The 15,952-nt window shown below is 43.9% G+C and overlaps 1 protein-coding gene across 1 annotated transcript; it reads left to right on the top strand.

Annotated features, from left to right (window-relative positions):
• Positions 1-1,102: 1,102 nt before the first annotated feature.
• Positions 1,103-15,123, top strand: oprm1 (opioid receptor, mu 1). The gene is made up of 3 exons (XM_043695304.2): positions 1,103-1,708; positions 9,967-10,319; positions 10,938-15,123. The coding sequence occupies exons 1-3, from the start codon at positions 1,434-1,436 to the stop codon at positions 11,468-11,470; spliced, it is 1,161 nt and encodes a 386-aa protein (XP_043551239.1). The 5' UTR covers positions 1,103-1,433; the 3' UTR covers positions 11,471-15,123.
• Positions 15,124-15,952: the final 829 nt, after the last annotated feature.

Below are 15,952 nucleotides of genomic sequence, written 5' to 3'. Positions count from 1 at the left end.
GCTTTTCAGGTACAACATGCAAACAAGACACTATCTGCTATTAGAGGTGAATACAAATGATCTAAGGTTATTTCAGTCACAGCAGTGGAGTGTTTTTTGTGCATCATAACCAATAATTATTGTTCAATCAACGTCACTAAAAGCAAAAGAATTGGTCATCATCTCACTAATGCTTGTCGGACCTTGCTATGAATTGACTGCAATGGTTCCTTCATTCCAACAGTGACTACATACTAAATAGACATCCATGATTGAGAAATGTTTTGGGATGTCCTGAGTCACTATAAGATGCTGTAAAAATGCCAGTCTTCCATCAATTCTCTTAGAACTCAGATGGTTTACATCTCTCAAAGAAACAAGTTCCTTGCATTTACTTTGCATAACAGTTTAATGACCTGCAAGTTACAGATCCTGCACCACTCTGTTCAGGACTGTTTGGGGTACAACAATGCACAGCAGTGAACGATTATGAACTAGAGCAATCTTCTCAAAACTGTAATCACCACACATCCCAAGGATTCATAAAGGAAAATCTGTAGAACTCGCATTTATTGAATATTGTTCCTGTGAAAATGTCCTGGTGAATGGCTACAGAGGGAAGCCTGCCCAAGGACCAGCTACTAAACACACTAACCCACATATCACCATGAAATGACCGTGTCTGTAATTGTGGCAGAAAATGTCTTCAACATAATTAAACTCTTTCCCAGTTACCCAACTGTGCGTCAGTTTCAACTGAACACCCATTCCAATGGCTATGATTCCATTGAATCTCCACCTCTCTGACGAATGCATCTCAAAGGCTGTATCAAAGGCTAACTTCTCAAGCATCATGGGACTGAGCTGGTGCTGGGGACGCTTTCGTTTAGCTCCTCTCTCTCTCTCTGTCTGTCCTGTGTCTTTAAACTCGATCCAGTAGCTTCCCGACGATTCAGTGACCTCGCCCCCAGTTGCATTGCAGCCTGAGCCGTTTCAGCACCGTGGACAGCGCAGCGGCACCTTGGTCCTCAACTCTTACCTGTACCTGACACTGTGACCAGGTGCTGGCGCCAACCCTCCAATCACAGGCGAAGGGAGGGGTTGACGTCAACCCCCTCCCCCCCCCCCCCCCCCTCCTCCAATAAAACGGCGAATCACAGCCAGAATAAAAAAAGGGATCAGGCAAAGAGGAGATAGATCAGCCACTGCTTCAGACGGCCCGGGGGCCCAGAGACCCACAGTGTCCCCTTTGCAAATAGCGTGAGGAACGTTGAGCTTCTCTCTACTGCTGCCTCGAGTGGGTTCAATTCATCCAGAGCATTGCACTGGCCACGACAGGCGTCACACTTCTCTCATCTGAGGATCTGCTGAAGTTTTGAATCGACAGCGCTCTGTTATTTTGGGTTTTTTTTTAATCCCTTACGTCCTGCCAAGAGCAGAACAAAAACCTAGCAATGGACCTACTCGCCCAGCCCTGCGGTGATCTAGCTGCCAACGGGTCCCAGCTCTGCCAGACTAGCCTAACCACCATGAATTCCAGCCTGGGCTCAGCCAACTGGTCCTATCTCTGCATCAACTCCAGTTCGAATCTGTGTAACGGCACCGACAGAGTCCCTCTGAGCAAGAGTTCGGCTTCAATCATCATCGCCATCATCATTACTGCTCTTTACTCCATTGTCTGTGTGCTGGGGTTGGTGGGCAATGTCCTGGTCATGTATGTCATTGTCAGGTAAGATACACTCTTAACTTGACCCCCGTTCTTCCACTCTCGCTGTCTCTGTCTCTCTCTCTCTCTGTCGTGAAACCTCTGCCCAGCATCAACGGATTTTGACTCGACTCGAGTAGCATCCTTCCCACCCGCCTCACTTCATTGATAATTTGGGGGTCTAACTTCAGTGCAATCTTGTTTACAGATAAGACAATGTGCATAACCTTCAAAATTACAGTCCTTGTGTGTTTTTCCTGTTGATGACACATTTAATGTTTTCGCATGGATTGGAAGAGAAGTTCGGCGCAGTGCAATGCTGTAGAGATTAACTGCGCGATTTTCACATCAATAATTGTGTATTTGTGCACTAATTGGATGTTAATGGATTAATATCTGTATTTAATAGATACCTATGGGGCAGGATTGGTTTGTCACTTGTCTTAGTTGCTCAAACAGCGCCATCTAACCGGTAACTGTGGGAGTGCAGCGTCTAAACGGCGCTCAGATAGACCCTCACTTCAAATCGTGCAGTTAATCCTCAGTGTACGTTTGACCCCTTTACAAATGCCTTTGCCCATCGAAATGCCTTTTCAATAGGAACAGCCTTTTATAAGTTCCTCGAAACGTGAGTACCAACTCCCCCACCTTCCCCTTACCGCTCCGTCTCCCCCACCCCATCCATATCCATTGGTGAAACTAGTGCTACCCGTAGCGAATGACACCGTGACATACTGACAGAGAAAATCACACCTATTTCGTTTCAACCAATTACACTTTTAACACTGAGGTGGCAACCAATTACACCCCACACTCCAGGCTAGGTCATCAAGAGCCGAAGAAAGATGACACAATCTCAGACTACCAGTAAATTTGAAAGAGTCAATCTGAAATGCCAGAAAAACTCAGCAGATCTAGCAGTACATCTGTGGAGAGAGAAATCAAGTTAATAGTTTCAGTTTGAGAATGACTTCTTCAGAACTGAAAAGTGCTGGAAAATAAAAGATCCTTCTCATTCCCTATTTTCAGCTATTCTCTTTTTCAATTTAATAATCACCCAAAATCCACCCACCACTCATTATCTTTTTTATTCACTCATGGGATCTGGGCACAGCAAGTTGACCAGCATTCATTACCTGTCCCCAGTTGCCCTTGAGAAGGAGGTGGTGAGCTGTTTTCTTGAACTGTTGCAGTCCATGTGCTTAGGGAGGGGTTTCCAGGATTTTCACCCAGCAATCCTGAAGGAATGGCAATATATTTCCTAGCCAAGATGGTGAGTGGCTTGGAGGGAATTTGCAGGTGGTGGTGTTCCCATGTATTGCTGCTCTTGACCTTCTAGTTGAAAGTGGTCCTGGATTTGGAAGGTGCTATCTGAACATTTTTGGTGAATTTCTGCAGTGTATCTTGTAAATAGTACACACTGCTGCTACTGAGTGGTGGTGGAGGGAGTGAATGCTTTGGGTGTGGTGCTAACCGAGTGGATTGTTTTGTCTTTGATGTTGTCAAGCTTCTTGAGTGTTTTGGGAGTATTCCATCACATTCCTGACTTCAGCCTTGTAGATGGTGGACAAGCTTGAAGTCGGAAGGTGAGTTACTCATTGCAGTATTCCTAGTCTCTGACCTGCTTTTGTAACCATTGGGTTTATATGATGAGTCCAGTTTAGTTTCTGGATTAGTGGTGTTGGAAGAGCACAGCAGTTCAGGCAGCATCCGAGGAGCAGTAAAATCGACGTTTCGGGCAAAAGCCCTTCATCAGGAATAAAGACAGAGCCTGAAACGTGCAGAGATAAGCTAGAGGAGGGTGGGGGTGGGGAGAATAGAGTACAATAGGTGAGTGGGGGAGGGGATGAAGGTGATAGGTCAGGGAGGAGGGTGGAGTGGATAAGTGGAAAAGAAGATAGGCAGGTAGGACAAGTCATGAGGAAAAAAACGGAGGGCTTGGAGGCCCTGGTCATGGCGGATGGAGGTGTAGAGGGATTGGATATCCATGGTGAAGATGAGGCATTGGGGGCCGGGGAAACGGAAGTTTTGAAGGAGGTGGAGGGCGTGGGTGGTGTCTCGAACGTATGTGGGGACTTCCTGGACTAGGGGGGATAAGACAGTGTCGAGGTAGGTAGAAATGAGTTCAGTGGGGCAGGAGCATCCCACCACCAGGGATATAGTTCCCTCCCCACCCCTTTCTGCCTTCCGCAAAGACCGTTCCCTCCGTGATTACCTGGTCAGGTCCACACCCCCCTACAACCCACCCTCCCATCCTGGCACCTTCCCCTGCCATCGCAGGAACTGCAAAACCTGTGCCCACACCTCCTCCCTCACCTCCACCCAATGCCCTAAAGGAGCCTTCCACATCCATCAAAATTTTACCTGCACATCCACTAATATCATTTATTGTATCCATTGCTCCCTATGCGGTCTCCTCTACATTGGAGAAACTGGACGCTTCCTAGCAGAGCACTTTAGGGAACATTTCCAGGACACCCACACCAATCAACCACACCGCCCTGTGGCCCAACATTTCAACTCCCCCTCCCACTCTGCCGAGGACATGGAGGTCCTGGGCCTCCTTCACCACTGCTCCCTCACCACCAGATGCCTGGAGGAAGAACGCCTCATCTTCCGCCTCGGGACACTTCAACCCCAGGGCATCAACGTGGACTTCAACAGTTTCCTCATTTCCCCTTCCCCCACTCACCCTAGTTCCAAACTTCCAGCTCAGCATTGTCCCCATGACTTGTCCTACCTGCCTATCTTCTTTTCCACCTATCCACTCCACCCTCCTCCCTGACCTATCACCTTCATCCCCTCCCCCGCACACCTATTGTACTCTATTCTCCCCACCCCCACCCTCCTCTAGCTTATCTCTGCACGTTTCAGGCTCCCTGTCTTTATTCCTGATGAAGGGCTTTTGCCCGAAACGACGATTTCGCTGCTCCTCGGATGCTGCCTGAACTGCTGTGCTCTTCCAGCACCACTAATCCAAAATCTGGTTTCCAGTATCTGCAGTCATTGTTTTTACCCAGTTTAGTTTCTAGTGAATGGTAACCCCATGGATGTTGATGGTGGGGTAACACCATTGAATGTCATTGGCCAGTGATTATATTGCCTCTTATTGGCATGATCATTAGCTGGCATGAATATTACTTCCCACTTGTCAGCCTAACCCCAGACGTTGTCAAAATCTGGTTGCATTTGAACATAGACTGCTTCAGTGTCTTAGGAGTCACAACAGGTGCTGAACATTGTGCAAACATCCTCACTTCCGGCTTCATGATGGAGGGAAGGTTACTGATGAAGCAGTTGAAGATGTTTGCGCCTTGAATACTAACTTGAGGAACTCCTGCAGAGATGTTCTGGAACTGAGATGACTGACCTCCAACAACCACAATCATCTTCTATGTGCCTGGTATGACTCCAACTTGCAGGGAGTTTGTCCCTGATACCCATTGATTCTTGTTTTGCTTTGGCTCCTTGGCAATATTATTCTTTTCACAGGACACTGCCTTAATCTATAACTTTGTCTCACAATCTATGACAATTGACCTCCAAGATGCAGGATGCTGAATCGCTGTTTGAAACAATAGTGTAGAGACAGCTTTATTGTTCTTTTTCCAGGCAAATGTTCCCAGGGCAAATTGTAGGTTAATCCCTGAGGGAGTTTGTCTTTTCAGTGAGATGTCAAATGGAGACCTTACCCTAAACAGCCTCCCACTTGCTCCCTGAGCATAATAAATTAAGTCTTGACACTATTTCGACCAGGTTCAATGGGAAAGATAAGCTCACTCACCTGACCAATACTTATCCATCAATCAACATCACAAACAGGAACTGACTAGGCTGCTTTTTATGGGCGTTTACTGTGTACACACATTCCTATTTTCTAAATTGCAACAGAATCTGCAGTTCCAAAGTGCTTTGGGATGTCCAGTGTTCTTGAGATGAGCTATTCAAATGTAAGCCTGTCTTTCTTTGCTAAATCATGCTGTGGTTACACAAGAAACAGGAGTAGGCCATTCAGCCTCTTCAGCCTGTTCCATCATTCAATAAGATCATGGCTGGTCAGATTGTGGTCTCGACTCAATTTTTCTGCCTCCCACAACTGTCAATAACACTTAACTGCCTTGTAAATGAAAACTCTAACTCAATGATCCAATCTCCACTGCTCTGAAACAGAAATCCAAACACTTGAGAGAAGAAATGTCTCCATATCTCCATCATAAATGGGATACATGTTATTTGTAGACTGTCCCCTGGTTATAGATTCCCTTCTTGTGGGAAACATCCTTCAATTCTTTTCTCTGTTAAGTTTCCCCAGAATCTTATGTTTCAGTAAGATCACCTCTCATTCTGCTGAACTCCCATGAGCTTACACCCAACCTGCTTGTCCTTTCCTCCTCAGACAACCCCTCCAAGCCAGCAGTTAGAGAGAAACAGTGTAAACATTGAGAGTTTGGAGTGACTCTTCTTCAGAATCCTTCAGTTATTCTTCAGTTCTGAGGAAGTCATACCAGACACAAAATGTTAACTCTATTTCTCTCTCCACAACGTGGAGGAGCCAGTGTTGGACTGGGGTGAGCAAAGTTAAAAATCACATAACTCCAGGTTATAGTCCAACAGGTTTATTTGGAAGCACTAGCTTTTGGAGCATCGCTCCTTCATCGGGTAGCTGTGGGACAGGATCATAAGTCATAGATATTATAGCAAAAGATTATAGTTTAATGCAACTGAAATTATATATTGAACAAGTCTAGATTGCTGTTAAGTCTTTCATCTTTTAGATTTTGTTGCACATTTCCATTCATTAATATGTAAATCCCAGAACTTCCTTCAAATCACATTTGAGATAACTTACGGCTTCATAGAAAGAAAAGGTGACATCTCAGCTCAAGATATATTAAAGGTGTGAGGTTAGAGTCTGTCAGTATCCCAATCCTGAGTTAGACTGGTTCTATTTCCAAAGTAGGAATTTATAAAATATTACATGGATTGACTGCCTGCATTGACTATCTGCAGGTTGTGTGCTTTTTGAGCAAAATAAAATGTATCTGCAAATATAATTCTGTAAGTGCAAATTCACCCCATAGACTTGTGTGTGCGTGTGCATGTGAGAGACTGTGAGTGGGTGCATGTGTCTGCACGTGAGTGTGTTTGTGGGTGCACATACTTGATAAAGTGTATGCGATGAAGTGTAAGCCTGTTAGTGTGTGCGTGGATTGCTGTGGGAACTGTAAGTCTGTATGAATGAGGGTCTGCATGAGTGTGAGTAAATAAGCGTGTGTTGAAGCGTATCGTGTGGTAGGGTCACTCTAGTGTGACATGAACCCCAGGTTCCAGTTGAGGCCGGAATGCAGAATGGCCAAGCAGTGGCTGATATCCAAGTTCGGAACCCATGAGGATGGCCTCAACCAGAACCTGGGGCTTATGTCACACTACAGGTGACCTCACCACACCATACACTCTCTCATACACACACACCTTTTTTAGTCACTCATGCAGACCCTCTCTCATACACACTCTCTCTCATACAGACACCGAAACACTCCCCACACTCTCCCATGCGCGTACCCTCCAACAGGCTTATTACACACACTGTACCAAGCATGCACACACAAACACACACTCTCTCTCGTGCACTTACACTCTCTCACACCCACTCACATGCACACACTCACTCTCTCTCATGCACACGCACACAAGTCTCTGGGGTGAACTTACACTTACAGAATTATATTTGCTGATACATTCTATTTTGCTCAAAAAACACACAACCTGCAGGCAGTCAATCCATGTAATAAATTCCTACTTTGGAAATAGAACCAGTCTGACTCAATATTGGGATACAGACTCTAACCTCACGCCTTTAATATACTGTCTGAGCTGAGATGTCACCTTTTCTATGAAGCCTTAAGTTATCTTGAATGTGATTTGAAGGAAGTTCTGTGATTTACATATTAATGAATGGAAACCTGCAACCCAATCTAAAAGATGAAAGACTTAACAGCAATCTAGGTTTGTTTAATATATCATGTCAATTGCATGACACTGTAATCTTTTGCCATAAATTTTGTCTTATAATCCTGTCCCACAGCTACCTGATGAAGGAGCAGCACTCCGAAAGCTATTGGTTCCAAATAAACCCGGTGTGATTTTTAACTCTCTCTCCACAGATGCAACCAGACCTGTTGAGTTTTTCTACAATTCTGTGTTTGATCTTGGGAGCATTTGGTGCCTAACTAACCACATTAGCTGACTTGAATAAGAAAGGAAATGGTACCCATGATCCCAGGTGTGGCCTCACCAATGTCTTGTACAGTTGTAGCAAGATTTGTTTACTTTTACATTCAATCTCCCTTGCAAACAATCAGTTTGCCTTCCTAATTTCTGCATTTTCGTGCTAGCTTTTTTGTGATTCTTGTACAAGGACATCTAGATCCCTCCATAATGCAGCATTCTGAAAAAAAAAGTCATGTTGTACTCAAAATGTTAACTCTGTTTCTCTCTCCACAAATGTTAGCAGATCTGCTGAGTTTCTCCACAATTCTGTTTATTCTGGGGACCATTTGATGGGAACTTCACCTGACCTCACCCAGTGTGGTAGCTGCCCTGAAGGTTTTTGGTGGGCCAGTGTAAAAGGAACCTTATGACATATTTAATCTGTACATTACGTGCCCTGAAAATGCCTGAGAGTATGTGGAGAACTTCAATTGGTGTCTAACCTGTGCTGCTAATGAACTGAATGTAGTAGGAACTAACTCACTGAGGGACCGGCTAAGATGAAGGCTGAAGAAGCATTTTGTGCTGTTGTGCCCTGAGTGTCCATCGTGGTAATCACTGGTCTATGGATAATCCCACAGAAAACACTGGCGAAACTCAGCAGGTCTAGCTGCATCTATAGAGAGAAAAACAGAAACTTTTTGAGTATTATATGACTCCTCTTCAGAACTGATGAAGAACGGAAGGATTCTGAAGAAGAGTCATACTAGACTTAAAAATAGTTACACTATTTCTCTCTCCACAGATGTAGCCAGATTTGCTGAGTTTCTCCAGCAAAAATTGATGGTACAGTGGATAACAAAGAAGGTTATTCAAGAGTACAAAGATTTTGATCAGAGAGGTTAATAGGCCGAGAGGTGGCAGATGAAGTTTAATTTAATAAAATGCAAGGTGTTGCATTCTGGTAGGACAAACCAGTGCAGGATGTACTCAGTTAATCATGGGACTCTGGGGAGTGTTGTAGAATAAGAGACCTAGGGGTGCAGGGTCATAGTTCCTCGAAAGCAGCTTACATGTTATCAGGGTAGACAGGGTGCTTGCCTCCGTTGGTCAGAGCATTGAGTATAGGAGTTGGGAAATCATGTTGTGGCTTTACAAGGCATTAATGGAGTCGCTTTTGAAATAATGCATACCTTTCTGGTTGCCTTGCTGTAGAATCGTAGAATCCCTACAGTGTGGAAGCAGGCCATTCAGCCCATTGAATCTACACCAATGCTCCGAAGAGCATTCCACCCAAACCCAGCCCCCTACGCTATCCCTGTAACCCTGCATTTCCTGTGGCTAATCCACCTAGTCTGCACATCCAGGACACTATCGGAACTGTAGCGTGGACAATCCATCTAACGTGCACATCTTTGGACTGAGGGAGGAAACTTGAGCATCAGGAGGAAACTCACACAGACACTGGGAGAATATGCAAACTCCACACAAACAGTTGCCTGAGGCTGGTAAAAGCAGATAAGTTAAAATAGGAAGGATAGTTTTAAAATAGAAAGGGTGCAGAAAGGATTTATAAGAATATTACCAGGACTGGTGGGTTTGAGTTATAAGGGGAGGTTGAATAGGCTGACACCTTTCTCCCTGGAGCTTAGGAGCCTGAGAGGTGATTTGATAGAGGTTTATAAAATCACAAGGAGCATAGATAAGGTGAATAGCTGAGTCTTTTCCCAAGTGTAAGGGAGACTAAAACTAGACAGCGTAGGTTTAAAGTGAGAGGTGAAAGACTTTAAAATGACCTGAGGGGCAACGTTTTCAGTGTGGTGCCTGTATGGAATGAGCCGTCGGAGGAGGTGGTCAAGGTGAATGATATGGGCCAAACACAGGTGAATGAGACTAGTTGAGTTTGGGATACCTGGTCAGCATGGACAAATTAGACTGAAGGCTCTGTTTCCATGCTGCAAGATTCTATAACTCTATTTTCATCATCGACAATATTTTGCTTTGATTATCCATGGATACTCTTGTTGCTCATTGCACAGACCTCCTGATATTTTCCCTATTTTGATTTTCAGGTACACTAAAATGAAGACAGCTACCAATATCTACATTTTCAACCTTGCTCTGGCTGATGCCCTGGCCACCAGCACACTGCCTTTCCAAAGTGTCAACTACCTGATGGGAACTTGGCCCTTTGGGAAGCTGTTGTGCAAGGTGATCATGTCCATTGATTATTACAATATGTTTACCAGTATATTTACCCTCACCACCATGAGCATGGACCGTTACATTGCTGTTTGCCACCCAGTCAAAGCTCTGGATTTTCGCACACCACGAAATGCCAAGATTGTCAATGTCTGCATCTGGATCCTGTCCTCTGCTATCGGACTACCCGTGATGATAATGGCAACTATAAGGTTTGACAGTGGTAAGTGCCAGGCAATGGGTGCCCCAACACCTAGGGCATTGGTCTCACTCTTCCCGAGGAGACATTTCCCAGGCAAGTCCACCTTGCCACCCAATTCTGGTCACTATTGTGGCCTCGTTTCTTATCGTTCCCACAAGATTACACAGAGCAAGGTCCTTTGGAAAATCAAATTTAAGAGTCTTTAAATGCCTGGGCTACGTTTAAGGATGGGGTTTGATTTTAGTGAGCTTCCAATGAGTACAGGAGACCCCCGAAGGAGGTATTCCACTCTTGCTGCCTGATAGCAGGCCATACAGTTGGGGTCATTGGACCATCCTCCCTCTATTTGCTGCTGGAATAAGTTGCCTTTGACCTGCTTTATTGTCTTCTTTCTTTAGCTTATTATCACAGTTCTCACCCAGTGCAGAGCTGTAATATCTAGCCCATGGTTTGGAGTCTCTATATTGGGATGCAGAAGACTTTGCAATCCTGTAGCCCAGAAACAAAAAGCAGAAAATCTGATCCTGTCCGTCATCATGGAATGCTTATCTATGGAATGTTGTTATGGAAATCTGAAGGGTATGGCCAACAAGCCACAATTTAACTGTTTGGTTTTTTTAATCCTTCTCATCCTTTCAGTTTTAGGAGTAACAGATTGTACACTGAAATTCCCACACCCTTCCTGGTACTGGGACAACCTCTTGAGGATCTGCGTCTTCATCTTTGCCTTTGTGATGCCAGTCCTGATCATCACTGTGTGCTATGGCCTGATGATCCTGCGCCTGAAGAGTGTTCGGATGCTCTCCGGCTCAAAGGAGAAGGACAGGAACCTTCGGAGAATTACACGGATGGTTCTTGTGGTGGTGGCTGTCTTCATCATCTGCTGGACGCCCATCCACATCTACGTCATCCTGAGGGCCCTGGTGAAGATCCCATCCACTCTCTTCGCAGCAGTGGCCTGGCACTTCTGCATTGCTTTAGGCTACACCAACAGCTGCCTCAACCCCGTCCTCTACGCCTTCCTGGATGAGAATTTCAAGCGGTGTTTCCGGGAGTTCTGCGTGCCAACTTCCTCAACCATTCAGTACCAGGGCTCTAACCGGGTTCGGAACCATGCCCGGGAGCTGCCATCCACCATCCACACGGCTGATAGGACTAACCACCAGGTATGACTAGGCATGCAAATGTCCCTGGTACCCCACTCACACCAGGGAGAGGACCTCAACTCAGAACTCACCCAAATCACAACAGGATTGTAACTGGGGAAAGACAGCCATTTGGACAACTGAACTAATACCCAATACTTGATCGTTGCCAGAACTTAGTGATTTCTCATTTATTAACTGAGGAAAACTTGCAACGGGAACCACAATCCTTCATATTTATTCCCACCCCAGTCCCACTCACATCCTTCCAAATTTTCTGCCTTTCCTTTACTGAACTGTGGCACTGGGGTACAGATCCACATCCATTGGGAGTGCCTTCCCTGCACCTCATCCAACTGCTTCTCCTTCATATGTCAATCGTGACAACAGATTATTCAACCATGTGGGTGTTCCCATGCTAGAATTTCCACCAAAAGAATGTTTGTTTGGTGACTGTATATTTATCAGAACCAGGAATCCTGGCTGGTACCAATCTTTTCACCCAGCCAGCCGACCCCCTCTAAGTCCCACAGATAAACTTTGGAATTCCCATGTTATCTGCATACAGGTTATGGGCCAAATGTCCATGGGATTTACCAATCTTGTACTGAGTTCTGTTTCACAGTACATATTATCTCTTTTATACTACTGGATCAGTAGAAAGGCCATTCCTGTTTCCTTTTAACAATTACAAACACCTTTTATCTTGTTTGGTATTTTATTTTTCCTTTGACTCCAGGAATGTTTGCACCTTTATTGCAGATTTTTTCTTAACAGGATGCTCTCTCACCCTCGTTGAGGTGAACTCGACCCATTTTAAGGAGGGAAAATGCAAGTCCTCAGTGATAACAACATGATTTCTAGCATGCTGTGCTAACTAAATTATATGTACTCTAAAGGGAATGGAACAGAGGTAATATCCTGAAAACAAAATGTGGAAAATGTTCTTTTTAACAGCAGAAAGTCTTCAGCCTCAACACTTGATCATGAATGGTGAACGCTCCAGGTTGAATATAAAATCGGAGCTTTCTCAGTGAAATAACTTCTCTATCCAGTGAATGACAGAAATGACTGGTCTGGAGGAGACAGCGACTCAACAGTAATGTACTGTATACGGTCCAGGTCAATGACCTGGGGACATGGGCTCATATGCCACTACAATTAATGGACTTTAAACTTTTTTTAATAAATCTGGAATGATAGTGACGATGACAACTATTATGGGTATTGTAAAAACTCATCTGGTTCACTAACGTCCTTTATAGAAGAAAATTTCCCATCTTTACCCAGGTGAGCCTACATCTGACTCCAGTCCCAGAGCAACATGTTGGACTCACAAATGCCCCTCAGTTGATGAACATTTAGGGAAGGGAGATAAATGCTGGCCCTTGCCAGTAGTACTGTATCTGATGAAAGAAGAAAAAAGGCAAATCTTTTCATCTGTGTTGGGGGTGGAGGCATTAAAGTGGGTCTCTCAACCCCAGGGTTTGGGTTAAGGAACAGAAGGGTTGGTAATCTCTCATTGAAATGTTTGAAGATGGGATTAAGCTGAACGGTGACAAATCCATGCCACACCCAACTGCTCAGTCGGATAGTTTTTCAACACTCACTGTCATAGTTTATCATGGGTTTGGAAGATTCAGTGAAAACAAACCTCAGCAAATATCTAACAATTACCTGAAAGGAGAGGCCATTTGGAAGGAGAGAAGACAGAAAATGTTGTTGTACATTATCTTGTGGTTCATGATTCACAATGGGGATTAATATTCTGTGTTCATTTTTTTAAAATCCTTTGCACCCACTTCCTTTTGTGCTGTTCATAATTGGCACTTACCAAAATGCAATAAACAGCCAGTGACTTCATTGAAATAGTGCACAAGAAATTATTACAAAACATATTCAGGAATTTTTTTAAATTGCATGAATGGTAGGAGAGGGATTTTTATATTGTTTATTTTGATCATTACTAAATTTGTTTCTGTAAGTTAATCCCAACACCAACGGATTTAAATATTCCATTTTCCCCAGTGGCTCAGTGGTTAGAACTGCGGCCTCAGAGCACCTTGGACCCGGGTTCAATTTCATCCTCAGTTGATTGTCTGTGTGGAGTTTACATATTTTCGCCCGTGTCTGTATGGGTTTCATCTGGGTAGAATATGTTCCTCCCACAATCCAAAGATGCGCAGATTAGTTGGATTGGCCATGGGAAATGCAGGGTTACTGAGACAGGTTGGGTGTGGGTGGGATGCTCTTCGGAGGATTGGTATGGACTCAGTGGGCTGAATGGCCTGCTTCCACATTGTAGGGATTGATGAGCTGTCCCTCACTATGTGTTTAGAAATTAATGCCTTTTGGTTTGTGTTGTGTTCTCCTTGGTCCTGCTTTTTATCTTTTATCCATTGCAGTTCAGACACTTAATGTTCCCCACTGACCATTTTTCATCTTAATTTCACAGTCTTTCACAAACTTGCCACAAGCCTTCCTCTTCAGAAATCCCACCTGTAATCACTCACTTCACCGCTAATGTAAGCAGGTCAGCACTGTTTACTTCTTTCCCTAATGTTGAAGCACATTCACACATAACAACAATGAAAGGTCATCACTTATTTGCTTGAGAGAGAGTGAAAAGGTTGTTCTAAGAGTTGCACCATTACGCAGTACCTGTGCAGCCCTTATTGTTTGAAACAGAAATTGCGGGCAAAACTCAAGGGGTCTAGCAGCATCTGTGGGAAGACAGCAGAGTTAACATTTCGAGTCCAGTAATGCTTCATCAGAACTGACGAATCGTTAACTCTGATTTCTTCCCACAGATGCTGCCAGACCTGCTGAGTTTCTCCAGCAATTTCTGTTTTTGTTTCAGATCTCCAGCATCCACAGTTCTTTGAATTGTTCCAGCCCTTCGCATTAGTCTGGGCCACTTTATTGGAGATAGACTGCTATTGTCCAGTCATGTTAATACAATCCAAGATAGTTGGTAAAGTAAAATACTCAAATACAAATACTTTTCTTGATCTTACATTTATTTCCAGAATAGAGCATCACATATATCAGCTTCCCACCTAACAATGCAGTATCACCTTATCTCTCTTTATAATGTGCTCAAACCACACAATTATTAATTGCTATAATCGACAGAGTCATAGAGATGTACAGCATGGAAACAGACCCTTTTAAGGTTACAATATCTTTCCAGTAGGAAGGAGACCAGAATTGCACGCAATATTCCAAAAGTGGCCTAACCAATGTCCTGTACAGCTATAACATGACCTCCCAACTCCTATATTCAATGCACTGACCAATAAAGGAAAGCATATCAACCACCTTCTTTACTATCATATCTACCTGCGATTCTACTTTCAAGGAATTATGAATGTGCACTCCAAGGTCTCTGTTCAGCACCACCCCCCAGGATCTTACAATTAAGTGTATAAGTAAATATTTACAATATAAATAACTAGCGATTAAGAAGTAAAACCCTATCTTTATCAAGAATAGTGTCTTACAATGAAATAAGAGGACAAAATTGCAAGGAATTAATTTTGACATGGTAATATTAGAAAACTGTAGGTACTGAAAATGAAGTAAAATACAGAAATAAAAACACAAAAGCAGTTTCTTCGTTGTACGAAACATGAGTGTTGCTTTCAAAAACAAAGTTAAAAATCACACAACACCAGGTTATAGTCCAACAGGTTTAATCGGAAGCGCTAGCTTTCGGAGCGCCGCTCCTTCATCATCCACCTGATAAAGGAGCAGCGCTCCGAAAGCTAGTGCTTCCAATTAAACCTGTTGGACTATAACCTGGTGTTGTGTGATTTTTAACTTTGTACACCCCAGTCCAACACCGGCATCTCTAAAGCATGACTATTAAAAAATCAAGCTGTAGAAGCTTTCCGTCCTGCATCCATCAGGAAAGATGCATGAATTTAAATGGGAACAGAAATTTAACCTACATGAGAAACAGGGTACTGATTAGATGGAAAATGGACTTTGATTTGTTCACCAATCAGCCCCCTATAAAAAATGTATAATGAGATCAGTTGCCCAGTTTAAACTGTATTTGAATCTTGCTTTCCATTAATGGCCAAATTAACCAAGAAATTATGTGTTTGCTTTACAGAAGGAGTAACAGAATTTCATGAGATTGCTTGCTGAAATTGTTTCAGTCAGAAAGTTGTGAGTCATAGTGTCATAGTCCTCGTCATAGAGATGCACAGCATGGAAACAGACCCTTCAGTCCAAATCGTCCATGCCGACCAGATATCCCAACCCAATCTAGTCCCACCTGCCAGCACCTGGCCCATATCCCTCCAAACCCTTCCTATTCATATACCCATCCAGTGCCTTTTAAAGGTTGCAATTGTACCAACCTCCACCACTTCCTCTGGCAGCTCATTCCATATACATATTACCCTTCATGTGAAAATGTTGCCCCTTAGGTCTCTTTTATATCTTTCCCCTCTCGCCCTATGCCCTCTAGTTCTGGACTCCCCGACCCCAGGGAAAATA

The sequence above is a fragment of the Chiloscyllium plagiosum genome, unplaced genomic scaffold (genome assembly GCF_037043375.1).
Source record: "Chiloscyllium plagiosum isolate Xiang-an unplaced genomic scaffold, Cpla_swu_hap1 HiC_scaffold_10, whole genome shotgun sequence".
Lineage (NCBI taxonomy): Eukaryota > Metazoa > Chordata > Chondrichthyes > Orectolobiformes > Hemiscylliidae > Chiloscyllium > Chiloscyllium plagiosum.
The sequence above is the reverse complement of the archived record's forward strand: the minus strand, read 5'-3'. Positions and strand labels throughout refer to the sequence as shown.